The sequence below is a fragment of the Mastigoproctus giganteus genome, chromosome 9, assembly GCF_048544385.1.
Source record: "Mastigoproctus giganteus isolate SK-2022 chromosome 9, ASM4854438v1, whole genome shotgun sequence".
NCBI classification, from domain to species: domain Eukaryota; kingdom Metazoa; phylum Arthropoda; class Arachnida; order Uropygi; family Thelyphonidae; genus Mastigoproctus; species Mastigoproctus giganteus.
In genome coordinates, this window is record NC_143583.1 from 140,790,488 (window position 1) to 140,808,852 (window position 18,365).

At 38.4% G+C, this 18,365-nt stretch overlaps 1 protein-coding gene across 1 annotated transcript in view; it reads left to right on the top strand.

Moving 5' to 3' along the window:
- Positions 1 to 18,365, top strand: part of Nup160 (nuclear pore complex protein Nup160) — a 507,399-nt gene that overhangs the window by 85,381 nt on the left and 403,653 nt on the right. Inside the window, exons 7-8 of the mRNA XM_090382015.1 lie at positions 8,448 to 8,514; positions 9,994 to 10,157. Coding sequence (XP_090238141.1) covers positions 8,448 to 8,514; positions 9,994 to 10,157 — 231 coding nt within the window. The remainder of the gene's footprint in view (positions 1 to 8,447; positions 8,515 to 9,993; positions 10,158 to 18,365) is intronic.

An 18,365-nucleotide genomic window follows, 5' to 3' on the forward strand; every position in this document is an offset into this window, starting at 1 on the left:
AAGAATTTCACATTTCTAACCCTTTTTTGCAATGGTATTAATGGCTAGCATCACAAATAGAATTATAAACAAAATATAATTATTAATAGTTAAAGCAAAACTAAGTAATATTTGATAGGTGCTCTCAAAATATTCCAAAATGAGCATTTGCAACCTTTATACAGCAGTTTTTGTTTTCAGAAAGCCCTCAATTTGCTTCAGTTTATTGCTTTAAATAGAAAACAAAATGAAAAATTTGCCAGGTGCAAACTAAAATTTAGTTGAACTGCCTATGGCTCTGATGAGAGCAGCACACTGTCAAGGCATTGACAAGATCAATTTCTGAAGATAATCAACTAATAGTCCGTGGTTCCAAACGAATTATGGCTTTCTGAAGTTCACGAAGGGTCTTTGGTTTCTTTCTGGCAACTGCAGATTCCACACGATGCCAATAGTTATCTATAGGATTCAGGTCTGGGCTGTTTCCTGGCCAGCTAAGAGTTGTAATGGACTGTTCTTCCAACCATTTTTTCATCTGTAACAAATGTAAACACGTTACTGTTGAATCTCTAAGGCAGAAATGAAGCTAAAGTAACTACAGAGTGCCTACTTCCACTTTTTTCCGATGACAGGGAGCAGAGTTGTCCTGAAAGATGCAGTTACTTGGCAGGTTGAAATGGTCTCTAATGGTTGGCAGCAATTTGAGTTCCAATATATCCAGGTATCCATGGGCATTTACGGAACCTTTATTAACTGCAGGTGACCTACTCTGCAATATGAAATGCACCCCCATATTATTTGGCTGGTAGGGAACTTCATTAGACAATACAGTCTGGATGGTATTCTTCACCATGTCTATGGCAAATCGTTTGACTCCCATCAGAGCCATGCATTTTGAATTTCTTGTCATCCGAGAAAATAAACGACTTCCACTGCTCAGGGGTCCATTTGACATGCTGCTTACACCAAATTAATTGGGCCTTTTTAATTTTTTGTGTGAGGAGGGGCTTCTTCTTAGGTTGATGGGCTACAGGTCCATTTTTGAAGAGGCCTCTTCTGACTGTTACTGTACTTGCTACCACTCTTGTATGTTATTCCCCCCCTTCCCCCTCCCCCTCCCCTAGCCGACCGGGCTAGCTGGGTGGGTAAAGTGCCTGCCTGGCAACCCAAAGGTCGCGGGTTCGATTCCCGCCTCGGGCTTGGATCAAAGTACTGCAAAAACCTGGGGAGGTGCATTATGGCCACAGAAGCCTATGCGCCAACAACTACCAAAAAAAAAAAAAAAAAAAATGTTATTCCCAATCTCTTTTCAGCTCAGACGAAGAAGCTTTACAGTTTTTAAGGCATAAGCACGTCAAAATGTGATCCTGTTTTTGTCTAGAGACTCGTTTGCATCTGGTTCCTTTTTTCCTATCAGCAGTATTCTTGAGTTTGGAAAGAAATCTACTCACTCTCGACTGATTACAAGCAATATGACGGGAAGAACATCCTTCCTCACATAAAACAACAATAGCATTCTTTCTTCATGGCGTCAACTACCCGTAACTCAGCATCCTGACACAAGCAAGGAATGACTGCATCTCTTGCAATATGACGGGAAGAACATCCTTCCTCACATAAAGTAACAATAGCTCTCTTTCTTCATGGCATCAACTACACGTAACTCGGCATCCTGACACAAGCAAGGAATGACTGCATCTCTTGCATAGCATGCTTATATAGCTGAAAGTAACAGGTGATTCAATATTGCACCATCACCTACGCGTGTCCATCTTATCTGATGCAATCTGTAAGAAATATTGCCATTATTTGAATGACAATTACAATTTTAAGGGGTCATGCACTTTCTTTGAACACCAGTGTATATGGGATGTTTGAAGTGCCCAACTTGAATATCCTGCAAATTGACATATGTTTATTTTTCAAAGGATATTACAGAAATGTTCAATTCAAATTTATTTTAGGGTATAGTATTGACTGTATTTTTCCTTTCAAGCAACTTCCATGGTTAATCTATTCGATAAATAGCAAATTATTTGGGCACACAAAAAATATATTTAATTCAACACAACCAAGATAAAATTTCACAACAGTTATTAAATGTACATTTCTCCAGCTGGGGGTCTTGGTTATTATATGTGAGAAATTGATATTGAACTTCTCCACAGTAACAATGTTATCTTTCTCATATTCTCTGAATTAACATGTTAATCGTCTATGCATGAATAAATACATCTAGAAAATCATAAATATCTAGAAAATGAAAATAAATTTGGCCATAGGAGTATAAATAATATTAGAAGTGTTTTTATTAACTTTATAAACTAAAAATTTATAACAATACAAACATGATTTTATAACATAACTGTACACATAATGTAACTTAAACTAGTGCAAAATACTCTTTTGCTCAAACTGGAAGTAGCCTAGAGTTATTGTACTTGTACTTTTTGATTTCCCAGTAGTATTTTTAAATTAAATTTAGAATAAAATCATGCCTCAGACTAGAGCAGCAAAGGAAAATGCTCAAAGTAACAGGAATGCTCTGGCTCAGGAGATTACTGCTGATGGCGAGTCTCTTGTGAATTGGAACTGTATAATTCGCAGTACTTGCTGCCTGTTTGCAAAGCTACTTGTACCAGGACATGATACAGCTAAAGAGATGCCTTTGTTTGAGGGATCAAGAGCAAATTCTTTATTCTGATAGGCAAATATGAGAGCTTGAAGGACAGGGTTGATGCAATTTGAAGGTATTAAAATGAAGCATCCTTCAAGCACTCAACTGCCCAGCTTAATGCTGGAGCCTACACTTGAGCATAAGAAAATACACTGACATTTTTACCAGTAGAGAGCTGGTGCAACAAGAGATAGCTATTATTGGTGGTTGTTATTGTCAGAGAAATGAGAAATATATTGTGAAAAGAGGAGTATTATTCGGGTATGTCTGCTATGGACCAAAGTTAATGATGTTGTAGAGTAGCAGTCATGTTTTCAGGACACAAAAAAGGTAATACTGTTATACATATTGATACTAATGAAATTAAGAATAGGAGATCTGAGGATTTACTTAACAGGTATAGGACATTGCTAAGAAAAGTTGAGTTAGGATTAAATTTGAAAATTACTGCAATTGTGCCCAGACACAATAGGAGTATATGACGAGAGCCTTGTCAGTCAGTGGGGTAGAATGGTTCCAGGCTAGATGTGTGTAAATTTGCTTTCACCTGCAGATAGTTGATCTTTGGGACAAATTTTTGTCTGGTGCCGTGGAAGTGGGTAGTTTGAATAAGCTTAAGGAGGAACTAGTCAAATTATTAGGTGGTTGGATAGGTGATGCGGGAAGTTTTTGTTTTTTAAATTTTATTTTGGCTGATGCTGTATAAGCTTACTTTCTTGCATCAGTTGCCACTACTAATACTAATTGGGGGTAGAATTATTCTTGGCATGGTCTGTGCCTGTTAGATGTTCTTGGTGAGACTTTTTTTTAGAGGAATGGAATATACTTAAATAGAAGGGGTTCAAAAATATTTGCTCTTGCTATCCAGGCAGTGTTAGGTGGTTGAAAAACTGCTAGCTTGGGATGTACAAACTAATAGGTTAATAACAGCCAAAAGGAAAGGCGAAAGGGATTCTTGCAATGCTTCTATTTAAACATTTGATGATTAGCTTGGAAAGCAAGGTGTCAGGGATTAAAAGGCATGCTGGAAGTCTTATGGGAAATGCAAATACATTGGTTGTGTACAGTTACTAAGAGCAGAAACTGGTGCAAGGATATTTGCTTGTATGCTATCAATGCCACAGCCCCCACATCATCATCAGGCAACACAGCTGCAATCCCTAAGACAGAATGTACTTGTCCCACTGGAGCTGGTTGTTGGTGACTGTTGTCAGGGAAATGGGAAATATATTGTGCAAAAAGGATAGGTGGAATATGACCAGGGTATATCTGCCAGGGGAAAAAGTTGATGATGCTGTAGAAGCAGATGGCATCTTTTAAGGGCACAAAAGATGATATTGTTGTACATGTTAGTACTAATGACATTAAGAGTAGGAGATGTTCAGACTTACATAACAAGTACATGGCAATGTGGAAAATAAGTTGTGAAATAGGGTTAAATTTGTAAGTGTCAGGAATTCTGCCCAGACATGATAGGAGAGAGTATATATATGATGAGAGCCTTGTCAATCAATTTGGCCCTGAACAGATTGTGCAAGGCTAATGGGGTAGAATTTTTCTTAGCACGGTCTGTGCTTGTTAATAGGAGAGACTGCTTCTTTCGGGGATGGGATACACTTAAATAGAAACGGTGCACGAATGTTTGCTGATGCTTTTGAGGCAGTGATAGGTGGGTTGGAACAATGCTAGCTTGGGTGGGGGGGGAAAGTAACAATAGTTGCAGGCAAAGATGAAAGTGATTCTTGAACTGCTCCTACTAGAACAAGCAGCAACCTTTAAAGTAAGTTGCTCTGCGTTTCAACTGCTGCTGTGAGCCGTCACAAAACAGTTAAAAACATGAGCTGTATTAGGGCAACTAAGAATAGATACATGTACACCAATGTAGTAAAAAGCATAGTAAAAAATTTTGGTGAATTTGATGCTGATCAAGACATCAAATACAGACGTTGTTTGTCTGTATTTATATAGACATCAAGCACAGAAAGGACATAGTGTGAATAGTCTCAGGGTCAGGTGCCATATGTGGTTTCCCACATCTGCGCCATATGTAAGCTGTGAAGAAATACCGAACTACTGTAAATGCCAGAAAAAATTGTTCTATGTTGAATGTGTAGTGTTGTGTTGGGTTCTGTTGTTGTTGTTGTTGTTGTTGTTGTGTTTGACATTTGGCCACAGGGCCCCCTGGTGGGATCCCACATTGCCAGCACACACCATAGGAGGTAGCCAGGCAGCCCATTATTCTTTGGCTTGTCTCTGCCAGGGTTGCCTCAGCTTCCTGGATGGAGACAAAAAAAAAAAAAAAAAAAAAAAAGAGTAAAGTTAGAGTGTGGGAGAGGAAAACAGTCTAGAATGGAAGGGAAAGTAAGAAGTATTGGTGATGTAAAGGACGGCATCCCCAAAGAAGATGGAGAAGACTCCATCAGGTGAGTTGTGTATAGGGATAGGGAAGCAGAGTGGACCAGGCAATTTTTTTTTTTTTTTTTTTTTATGAAAACCCTAAATACGAAAGGTATCAAAACCTATAGTACTTAGTACCGTGCATGGGTTGAAGGAGAAGTATTGGGGGGGGGTGATTCCGGAAACTTTGCTCTAGAGACTAAACATGGGTTTCACCACTTCAAGCCTCCAATAAGCAAAGTGGTGGTATTTCACCAGTTGATGAAAGTCATCTACCACCTGCTAGTTGATTTCAATCCTTCTAAAACTCAGTCTTGTCATATCTCACAAAAAGGATTCTTCTACTCCTATGCTTATCTTTAGTGACACTCCAATTTCTAGGCAGGTTGATATATGTCTCTTTTGGGGATTACCCTGACTTCTAATCTCTCTTGGCAAAAGCACATTACAAATATTGCTTCCTCTGCATCTAAAAAAACTTGGTTTTCTCTTTCGCTCTCGGCGTCTCCGTAGCCAGGTGGGAAGGAGCAGCAGTGCGTAGCACACGCTCCTTGATTAGACCGGGGTTCGAGCCCGTCACCACCAAATACGGAGTATGCGGAAAGGTCAAGGAATGACCACCGCATATCCCGGAGCAATATGGCCTTAGTTGCTAATGCTCCTAAAAACCAAATAACGAACACTCTTTTGCTCTCGGCGTTACTTTTCTTCCAATCAGCTGTTCACTCTGTACAAATCGCAAATTCGCCCTACCATGGAATATTGTTCCTACATCTGGGGTGATGCCTCCAAAACCTCTCTCTCCTAGGCTTCTAGATTCCATGCAAAAGAAGGCAGTTAGGTTAATTAATGACTCATCTCTAACAAAGTCTCTCCATTCTCTGTCTCATAGATGTACTGTTTCTGCTGCATGCCTTTTCTACAGATACTTCCATGGGCACTGTTCTTCTGAATTGGCTTCTATAATTCCCGTTCTCTCTCTCTCTTTCAAAACAGTGCGAACACGTGCTGCCACAAGCCAACATCCATTTACTGTCCAACTTCAAACTCGCAGAACCAACTTTTCATCTTACTTGTTTATTCATTCAACTGCCGTTTTCTGGAACAACCTTCCTTCATACGTATTTCCTGAAAATTAGTCTAAGTTGTTGCTTGTTGCTTGATTGTTGTTGCTTGTTGCTTGATATTGTTGTAGGACGATGTTTTTGCAAGTCATCCGATGAGTGGGCTGATTCCTACGTCAGCCGGGGTGGGGCTGAGTCCGGGGTTTTTTTTTATTTCCGGTTTTTAATTGACTCTGTGGTGAAAATTAAATTCTTACATGTTTTGGTTGTTTGTTATTTACAAGCGTTGTTTTTTGTTATTTACATGAGTTGGTTTGTTATTTACATTAAGTGTTATTTACATGAGTTGGTATTGCTATCCCTTTGGACTGGGCCGGTATAGCTTTTCTAAGGCATAACAGCCCGTATTGTCTTAGGAGATAGCTATTTACATATTTACAGCCTCCTGTAAAGTGAATGTTCCCAGTCCAAAGGGATAGCAATACCAACTCATGATATGAGGGTCATATGAGGGATATCTATGAGGGTCATAAAAACCTTCAATGCCTGTAATACTTGTCACAATTTTTTAAAGAAGGAATGCATGCATGCCTATTATGTCAACATTGAATGGTTTTGTATATCCTGGGTATCCTATTCATTTACTTCAATTGGATTTGGGGACAGAGCATTTGATTTCACCATAACTACCATTTATGCAGATTCTTCATTTGCTGTATGAACACAGACAATGTCGCATTGTCGGACAAGTTATAAATGTACCAGTTGATGTAGATTCAATGGTTCATCAATTACCTGGAGAATTAGATAACGATTATGCCATTAATGTACACATAAAAAAAAAAACTTCACATAAATCTTGGTGTCTAGAAAGGTGTGTCCAAAAAAAAAAAAACCTTTTTAAGACATGGTTGCGATATGTGATAAATTCACTTTTATATGAATTTTATGGTATTAAAGTGACAAATGAATTTCTCAGTGATAAAAATGAATAAAGAAATTTCACAGAACCATGGGATGAGATATCGGAACAGCTGAACATGACGATGGATCATTGTTAATACGCAACAAACATTGGTCGGAGGAAAAATATTTGGGTATCGCACCTTATCAAAGATCTTCCCTGATGAGTTTACTATTTGATGAATACGTTGAGGAAATTTCATTTCTGGGTGAGATTGTGACACCATGATTATTGAAATAAAACAGTGTATTTTTCTTTATTACAATAATCGTGGTTTCACGATCTAAAGGCATTTTCAGTGCCTGCCTGATTACACTTGGTACATAATTTTATTTTTCAAACTGTATAATAAAATTAATACCTGTGTTTTCCAATTCATTCTTTGTATTACTTATTTTTTATCCTCTCCATTGTTTCTTGAAAAATGAATTAATTCATGATTAATCAGTGTTCTGAAGGTTTTTACTTAATACCAATTTACAATTAATAAGGGGCAGCTTAAAGCAAAATCATCGTAACAAAAATATCTTACATTTATCTGTTGCTTTACTCCTGCCTTAATCTTCTGTTTACAGTAATCAGTGAAATACTATGATATATGTTAAACTAAAATAAAAATTTTTGAAGGTATATGACCCTCAATACTTGTCCCACTTTGTCCAGCATTTTTCCTTCAGTGCCTTCCTTTTTAATCTTAAGTGTCTGGTCACCCTAGTCTGGAAGCCTTATTTTAGGAAGCATGTAGTGCTGCTAGAACAGGTGCAGAGAAGGGCAATGAGATTGGTGAGGGATACAAAAGCGTGGTCTTACCAAAAAAGCTTCACTTCTGCGAATTGCAGCATCTGAAGACTAGGCACCTGTGAGGTGACCTGATCAAAGTGGTTAAGGCTTTGAATGGATCAAGCAATCTCAGTGTTGATAGCATTCTTCCTCTTGATCGGACTACACAAATGGGGGGGGGTGCTTAAATTCAATTGAAGAAGGATGGTTGCAGGATAGGTGTGCAGATGTTTGCCTTCAGCTAGCAGGTGATTGAGTGTTGGAACAAACTTCCATCTGTTGTTGGGGAAGGGTAGTTTGAATACATTCAAGGAAGAACTAGACAAAATGTTGGAGGGATGAACAAGGAAGGTTTTTTTTTTTCTTTCTGTTTCTTTATAAACTTGTTTTCTTGAATCAAATGGCACTACTAAGATCATCCTAAGTTTAGCAGAAGACAGTTGGATATTAATTATATGGCATTATCATTGCTGCTCTCATGAAAAATATAATGATTTCCACAATTATATGTACCTTTGAGTTTATTTGTATTTTTAGAAATCAAATTCAAGTTAAATTTTCATTATTAATATTGATTTTTGTTTAGAAACAAGAATGCTTGATGGCTGCTTCAGTATTGGAACACTGTGGAGAAACAGGATGGAATGTATTAGGTATAACTTTTTAATAATTACTTTATTATTCTGCTGTCTGTTGTGCAGTTATAATTCTTAATAATTTGATAATACCACTGTTCTTTAGAGATATAGTAGGTGGCAAAAATAAAAACCCTCAACACCTTAACTAAACTGTGAAAGCATTTTTAAAATTAATGCAGATCCTAGGGGATAAAATTTAAATACATGGTCTTGTTTAACTCTCCATGGATTTCTTACAAAATTTTGCATGCATAGGCAGATCCACATTTTGTATACCATTTACTGTGTTTAAAATAGGCAAGAGGTGCTGTATTTGACGGCATATAAGACACACTTTTTTTTTCGAAAAAATGCATTGAAAAATCACCCTGCGTCCTATATGTGGAAGTGGGCCCTCCCTCATTGGTGTTGGGGCGAGCAGCAGGTTGTATTTTGCTATTCAGTTAGAATATTTTTGTTTCTGAAGGATAATGGGACACGCTAGGGTACTTTTGGACTTGCAGAGTTGTTTTGAATCAGTTCCAAGAAGTTTTGAAAGCCATTGAACACAGGAAAAGCCTTAGAAGATGATGGAAGCTTCAAGATTCTTCTTCAGGTTTCTCAATAGTTCGTCGATCCTTTAAAAAGGTGGCACGACTGGCAGGCCAGTTAGTTTTGTTGTTGTTGTTATTTGGTTTTTTAGGAGCATTAGCAACTAAGGCCATATTGCTCCTGGAATATGTGGTGGTCATTCCCTGACCTTTCCGTATTTGGTGGTCACGTGCTTGAACCCTAGTCTAATCAAGAAGTGTGTGCTACGCACTGCTGCTCCTGCCTACCTGGCTACGGAGACGCCTCCAGTTAGTTTTATGCAGGCTTTCGTGATGTTGAGTGTGTCTCCATGTATGGTAGTGTACTTTAATTGTACACTACCATACAATAATCACGACAACGAATTGCAATCATTGTAGATGACTGAAGTAAAATAAAGAACAGTGTTGATTGTATACCAGTTGTTTTTAATCAGAACCCCATTTCCTAACAATATTGTTTAATCTTGGCATTTGGCATTATTTTAAAGTATTTTACTCTCAGAAAATGGCTGCGGGAGAAAAGAGGTTGAGTTAAACTATCGGATATAAACTGAACATAATAGATTAGTTATTATTAATGAATTTTATAAACCCTCTTCTCAGAACCTCTTGATCATCCCTCGTTGGCCATGAAAATTATTGCTGACCCATAACTTACACTGTCCACGAGTAACCATTGTGGTTATGTGTTATTATCGTAGATTAATACCTTTTATTTTGCCTATCATTCATGTTGTTTCCAAAACATATTCAAAGTTTAATTTGGGTGGACACTGTTTCTGCATAGGAAAATTTCTATTAACGTTAAGGATTTCAGCCCTCTCCTTATGCCTTCTGAAGGAGTAATTCTTTTTCATTTTGCCTTCTTTTGAGAACTGTATTTTCATATATTTTATGTTTATGAATTTTCTTTTTTTTTTAGCACAGCAGTTCAGTCTACGGAAAGCTGTTGGTAGCATAGCGTCTGATGTGTATCTCGGAGTTTTTATGGCCACAGCTGAGCAGAACCAATTTTGTATCTTTCAGCCATTGTTACTTTCGGGACAGTATCACTTATCTCATGTGTCAACACTTTTTGGTTCAGAGGTAAGTGGTATTTATTTTACAAAAGATAATTTTTTAAAAAATGAAAGATGACACTGATAAACAAAAGAATACTTTTCTGTAACACATATCAAAGTAAGTGAATTTTAAAGTATGTTTTGTGCTGATTTCAATTATTAAATCAGTTTTTGTTCATCATCCTCATGTGATTTCAGTTTTATTCAAACATTAAAATAGATGTTCAACATTCACTTGTTGAACATCTCTCCTCAGCATCCAACAGTAATCAGACAGATGCCTGGTACCTCTTTTCCATTATAGAAATAGTTCGATGGAAATGCTCCCTATCGTATTACTGATGACTCCTAGGTTTTCTGGGAAGAAGTCCAAACATGAAATCAAAAAATGGATCTTTAGGGACACATTACATCCCATAACTTCATAGGCCTTGAGAAGTTCATTGGCTATTTTTTGGTAATTTTCAGCCTTGAAATAATTTCCCAAAAAATTTCCAGTAACTTTTTAAAGTGAGTTCCGTGCAGTTCATTCAACTTCAAATAACTGTTTTCCAAAACGTTCATCTTTCATCAGTTTTCTTATTTGTGGTCCCACAAATATGCTCTCTGTGATTTTGTTTTCACTGACTCCATTAAATTTCTCTTTCAGGTAAAGAAAATCTGCCCCATTTCATCCATTGCTTTTTGAAAAATTTTTCATTAAATCCCTTTTAATATGCAATGGTGGTAATAAAACTTTATCAGTAGTAAGCAGTGGTGTTTTTGCAACATTTTTCTTTCCTGAATGGAATCAGTTCTTTTCTTTGAGGCCATTGTTTTTTAACATAATGGTTTTTCTTATCTCTACTGTCTGATTCACAAATAAAGCAGCAATATTTGGTATAGCTAAGTAATAGGCCCAGTAAAAGGGCAATCACTTTAAAGGTTACCACAGATATGCCAAGAAAACTGCTTATATTTGATGCTTGTCAAGAGAAGTTTCATGTTATCATAGGTTTCTTTCATTTGTGCAGCGTATGCTAAGGGTATTGATGGTATTATATTTCTGTTCTGGTGCAACACAGCTTTCAAACTCACTTTTGAGGAATCGATGAATAACTGCAATTCAGCTGGACTGTGCAAGTATCCTAGAGTTTCCATTGAAGAATTAACATCACCAAATTTATCACATTTACAAAAATAGCATAATTTGATGTTCTCTTGCAGGAGATTCCATCCTTTCAGCCTAAAAACAAAAGCTCAGCTTGATTTTTATATAAGTTCAGATCATGAACACAACCATTTAGTTCCTCTTGAGATGTTAAGTGTGGTTCAGAAGATGAACATATTACTTCATATGTAGGTTCACTAATTTGCTAGTCTTCTCCGTAATCATTCTGAGTCTTACCATCAAACTCAAAATCATCTGGTTATCTTCATCCAAATTGTAAGTTTCTAGTGGTTTTGGTCCAAGTTGTTTTCTTCACTGTGTAAAATAGGTCATTCAGCTGATTGTATACACGCCGAGTGGTCATGAGCAGGAGTGCAGTAGCACACGCTCTTTGAGTAGATCAGGGTTCAAGCCCCGACTGCTGAATATGGTCGATCTGCCAACCCACACTGGAGCAGCATGGCAGATTATGGTCCATTTCCCTCAGCATGAATTGTTGAGGAGGCTTCCATCCTTCAGTGGGTTGATAATGGCTGCACTTTACCTTTTTTTTTTTATACACGATGATTCAAAAAGAATTGAACACTTTCAAAAATTTATTACTTTATTACATTATTATTACATATGTTATAAAAAACTGGTTACATAATGTAATTGGCATGCAAAACTGGTCAAGGACAGGGTGTTTACATCTTTGATGAAAAATAAAGTTTCATTTTGCCAGTCAGTGCTATCAGATGATTTGTAACTAAATCACAGATGGGGTTAGTTGGAATCTAATTATGAAAAGTCAATAGATGAGACTTTTGAGGAGATTTTATGAAGACTATTCAAAAATGACTAGGTGAGAGAGCAAATTATGAGGGCAAGGACTTCTATTCAAAGACTATTATGTAAGTATGAGGAACGGAGTAAACTGAATTGGACTGTGCAATAGAAATGGTACAATCATAGATAATAAAGCCTTGTTGCTTGTGAGCATTGTAGATTGATATATGTTGTATTAATATACAAAGTAGAAAAACTACTTTTTGGGCTGGGGGACGTTCTGGTGGTGGTTTACCCAAGCATTTTAGTGTATGTGACATTGATATTACAGAAGAAATCTGAACAGAAAAATTTCTGAGCTTGATCCATGAGATTTCTTTCAAAAATTGTAATTGTTGTAATGAAATGTGATTCATGGCTGAGATTTGGAGACAAAAGAAGAGCCCATTGGATGGAAACACCATGAGTCACCACCCAGTAAACACCTAATAAATTCATTATTCAACCCTCTGCCAGGAAGATCATCACCACCACCATGTTTCGGTACACTACATCCTACATAACAAAAGAGTTACTGCAGAGATGTCTATTCAACTGTTCTCAAAAACCGAAGAGGATCAATTTTCTCTTCTGTTCCTCTATGGAATACAAGAGGAAATTGACATGAGGCTTTGCTCGAGCTGCTTTATAAGTTCCATAAAACAGTTGTGAGAGATTGTAGATTGTTTCTGTGAGGGATTGTAGATTGTGGAAGTTAAACCACTCACCCCACAGCTCAGATCTAGCCCCACCCCAACAGTTATATCCTCTGAAGAAATCCTGAGCAGGCATTGATTTACAAGTGCAATAACAATCTCAGGAAGCTGTAAGTCACTGACTTTTTTTATATATATATATATTTTTTTTTCTTCAGATATTTCCTTTTTTGCAGTCAAAATTAAGTATATTTATTAAACTAAAAAAATGTTGTGTTGCTCATTACTGAAGTAGATAATTTTGAAACAGAATTGAAGATGGCATTATGAAGAAAACTATAAGAAGAATTTGAAAGATGCTTGCTTGTGTTTGTATTTATCACACAGCACCTTTTCTTGATTTTGCTTTTGTCCCTTTTTTCCAATGTTTTAATTTGAGCTTTTACAATTCTTAATTTATTTTTGATATTTTCAAAAATGAACCCCATCATGCTGCCATTTACAAAAGATCAGTGGTTCAATTTCAGTTGAAGAATACTGTTTACATTTTAGTAATACTCGAATTAAATGTTTTTAGGGTTAGAATGCCTTGAATTAATATAAATATTTTTTTTATCACATACATATTTTTACACAAATATGCATTGTTTTTTATTTTTAAAATCCTAGAACCTATTAATCTTTTTAATTAGATGAGAATAATTCATGCAATTTGGAGCTATGTTTTTTGCTTTACTCCTGAGTTCTCAAGAAGAAAATTTTTTTGGATAGTGAGTTTCTTACAGTAAAGACACTTACGTATTGGGGCATTGTTTACAGATTAATTAATTTGAGTACGGTACTAAATAGACAAAAAAGGAATTGATTGGTTACATAAAGCCTCTCATGTACATATATAGCATCAGTAAGAGTGATGTCATCTTTGCCAAAAAATTTTTAGTTTTTGTGACTTTACATAAGGGAATTCTATACACTTCATGCTTTCATTAAAGTGTACTATGCAGTGTAAACCTGTAAAACAGGGGTGTCAAACTGGCGGCCTGCGACGGGTTCTTTTGCAGCCTTCACCACCTCCATGGAAAATAATGACATTTCTAAAATGTGTTTCTACTGCTTTCCACTGCTGTCTATTGCTGGAAATGTGCATGTGCAGTGAGTTTTTTTTTTTTTTATGAGAACCCCAAACACGAGAGGTATTGGAACCTATAGTACTTAGTATCGTGCTTGAGTGTGTCAGCCTAATGATTTTGTGCTCTTATATTTACTTTAATTTCAAGTGCGATTATGCAACCGAGTGTAGATTATTTTGGATATCCTGAAAGCTAAAGATGTCATCTATACAAAAGCTCCAGCTATTGGCCCTGAATTTTTGAGTACATAATTATATGCTTTAGCAGTAGTGATTGGAAGCACACGTGTATCATACCACTTAGAACGAATGCCACCCTGCTGCAGGTACTTGCAATTAGGCTAATCCCTGCCCTGAGCAACAAGGCTCCAACCCTCCGCCTTTTGTTTCTCAGGGAAGAGAAAGTAGTTAATAGTGCACCGTGTTTACTGTGTACTTGTTTGAACCTAAGAAGGGCAAGCTGAGTGGGATTGCCCCACGTATACAATAAGGTAATCTATTTCCAGAGCTTACAAATTGACCTCATTTGATCATATATTTTCAGTGTATGTAAATATACTTTTATAAAACATTGAAGTCAGCCTGCAAAAAATCGCCAATTTTATGGCAATTTACTACGAGTAGATAATCAATTATCTGTATTCCTCTCGTTAATCCAGATACCCACTAAAACAAGGTGAGTGACACTGAAGTTGAACTGATAGTTAAGGGACGGGCTGATTACCCAATCCGCTCAAGGAGTGAGGACCCGGCAACTGGGGAAGGTATGAATAAACCTACCAAGGCCAAGAAGAAAGAGAGGGGTAGAAGAAGAAGGTCTGCTACTGGCCTTCCAACAACCAAGGAAGTCCCTGAAGAGGCTTTCAATGAATCGTTCAGCAACTCTGACCACGAAGAACAAAAGAGTCAGGAAACTGAGCATGAAGAACAAGAGTCGGGAACCCCCTTATTACCTAGGTTCCCCCATTGACTGGGACTCCAGTGGAACAGCTTATTGCCATTAGAGGAACCCTAGAAAAATACATGGCTAAGCAATCAAGTTGAATTACTGCTGCCATTAGAAGTGATGGGATAGAGATTTTCAGTAAAATGGAGACAATGGTCCAAAAATTACACTTTGACCACGAGAGGCTTAAAGTAAAAATTGAAGTTCTCACATAGGAGGGGAAAAAACAAATGCAACAACACCCCCGCTCCTTTGCAGAGGCAATGAGGAATGGTGCTCAATACATGCCCAATCAACCAGGAAAAGTACAAACCCAAAAGGTATGAGAAAGCCTGAATCACATGTTATTTTGGCTAAACCAGTGGAAGATGTACATTTAGATACTAGTGAAGCGGTCAAGGAAGCACTCACAAAAACTTAAAGGAGCAGATGAAACTGTAAAAATAAAGAGTATTAGAAAGACCAGGCATCCAGGAGTCTTAATAGAAACAGACACCAGGGAGGAGATACAAACCATCCTGAATAATGCCGACATAATGAATTTCGGGCTTGGGGCAGAAGTCCCAAAGAAAAAAGGGCCTTCAGTTGTGATCTTTGATGTGGACCAGTGCTTAACACCAGAGGAGCTCAAAGCCGAGATCTTTAATAAAAATCTAAGTATATACCTGCAAAATGAGGCTAATGTGGATGATATTAGTCCCAAATACAAAAAGAAGACCAAGTCACGTACAAATATAAACTGAGTAATCGAACTATCAACCAGAGCATGGCAAATTCTGGGAGCTCAAAACAGAATATTCATTGGCTGGGGCAGCCATAGATTCAAAGGATATATTTCTCTCCCCATGTTACAGGTGTCTCCGCTTTGGCCATACCTCACATACTTGCAATCAGCGTGAATCCACATGTGGCCACTGTGCCCAAAAGGGGCACGACAATAGGAATTGCCCTGTCAGAGATAAGCTGCCAAGCTGCACAAATTGCAAGGCTGCAAAGGCTCCACACCAACATTCTATCCGAGATAACTGCCCTGTCTATCTAAAAGTAAAGAGTCTCTACCAAATGTGGATAAATTATGGATAGAAGTCCTTCTCCCAATTACCAACTAGAGATAAGAATTGTACAACTAAATGCACAGAGAGTAACAGTGGTTGCAGACCAGCTGAAGATAAAGTCAGGCGCCTCCGTAGCCAGGTGGGAAGGAGCAGCAGTGCGTAGCACATGCTTCTCCTGGGGTTCGAGCCCGTCATCACCAAATACGGAGGATGCGGAAAGGTTGGGAAATGACCACCACATATTCCCGGAGCAATATGGCCTTAGTTGCTAATGCTCCTAAAAAAAAAAAAAAACCCAACCAACCAAGATAAAGGCTGAGGAAAAACAAATAGATCTAATCCTGCTCCAGGAGCCCTATGTTTGCTTGGGGGTGGTTATGGGCTACCCCTCATTGCATAAAATTGTCCAGTGTACAAATGACCAACCATGGGTTGCGTTTGTCATCAGAAACCCTGACATCGCAGCAACCAAGATCATCCCACTATGCACTTCCATCAGTGCCTGCGCCGAATCATGACATCTCTTGGATCGCTGTTTGTCCTCTCACTCTATAGCCATCCAGGTGAAGACATCACTGCTGGGATCTCTCTGATTGAAATGGCACTCCAGCTCCTCCCTAGAAAATGGCCCAAGACTTGAGGACCTTATCCTCACATCAGGCTTGTAAATCTTAAACTGCCCCAGGACATCTACCCACCTACAGTGGTCCACTCTAGCAGAGCGAAATTGATATCACAATGGCTACGCTTGAATTAGCCAACAAACTTTGTGGCTGGACGGTCCAGCAGTCCTGGACCACTTCGGACCATAGAATGATCACATTCTCCCTTGTTCGCTCTGTGGAACATGCCACATAGATTCCAAGGGACATTGTGCGTTATAACACCAAAAAAGTGGATTGGTAACACTTCTTGTGGAACTATCCAGAAGGCTACCGGATGGTGTTCCTCTACCGGCTTCACTTTCACTGTGTACATAATATTACTGCAATTATCAAAAGTGTCCGTGATCTGTCCATTCCGTGTAGGAGGCCATACCGCTGTGCTGTCCCCTGGTGGAATACAGACCTTTGGGACTTAAGAGAGCACAACAAGCCAGGAAAACTTGCCAACATGCATGTGCCCGTCGCCAACATGCATGTGCCCGTCTTCCCCCGCATGAGGTTGAAGCTGCCTGGGAGGCATATCGAGTGGTTAGAAACATGTACACCAAGGAAATTCGTAAGTGTAAGAAGGGGTCATGGCACACCCTGGTCTCCACAATTGGCAATGAAGACCTATGGGGCATTGTGTTCTGCATCGTCACTAATAGGTTGCCTAGAGGTGAGGTTCTTAGTACAACTCTCAAACCTGATGGCTCTTCAACCTTTACTTGGTCTGACTCAATAAACAATATCCTTGATTCCATTTATGCCCTTATCAACAGTAATGAAGCTTATCAGCCAGAGACTACGCAATCGCCCTTCTCAATACAGAGATTCATGCCGTTGTGTATCTGCAGGGCATGCTGCACTGTCAGCACCCTTGCCCTACAGGTTATCACTGGATGCTTGTCACTCTATCTTGAGGTGATTAAAGGGGCCTTTACCATCAATTAAAGAAGGGACGATGCAGTCGTTAAATCTTTAACTGGAGCTTACCAATGACCTGAAACAAGAAAGAAAACGTATTTTCAAATACCTTCAGGGACTTTGGCAGTATTCATGGGAAACCATGCCAAAAGAAGAAATTACCAAAAGATTCCTCCCATCCATTGACATGACTTTCCCAAAGTCCCCTTCCTAGTTTTCACCTGGTCTGCACGTTACATTCCTGATCACAGGACATGGACCCTTTCAACAGAAATTGACAGCAAAGGGAATTGAAAGAAATTCATTCTGCCACTGTGGCAAAGAGGAGTCATGGGGGCATCTCATGTATTACGATGATTGTATGCTCAAATTTTTTACTGAAATCCAGGGGAACCCTCGTAACCATGAAACATACCTGCTTCAGGATGAAACAACATACAAAGCCCTAATGAGTTAAGTGCAAGCTGTCTTTACCATCAGACGGGCAAAGCTTGCTGAACTTAGAGCTGCTCAGAACAACGACCTTCAAGTGCAAACACAAACTGAGGTCGGATAGCATTTTCCCAACTGATAAAAGATTAAGACAAAAGTTGTACTGAAGATTAAAATACTATGCTGGCATCATCATGGTTGGCACTCCTTGGAATGCCGACTCCCAGAGAGTGCTTGGCCTTTGGCACTCACACAGTGGCATCTGCCACTGTGTGAGTGCCAAAGGCCAAGAAAGATGGGAATTGAGTTACTTTTGCAGAGGTAAGAGGTAAAATTGTGTGTATTATTTGCAGTGAATTGATTAATGTCATTAAAGAGTACAATATTTAAGGACACTATGATACAATTCACAAAGAAAAATTTTCCCACGTTGAGGGTACATTGAGAGAAGAAAAACTAAAGGATATGAAGAACTCACTTCAAAGGC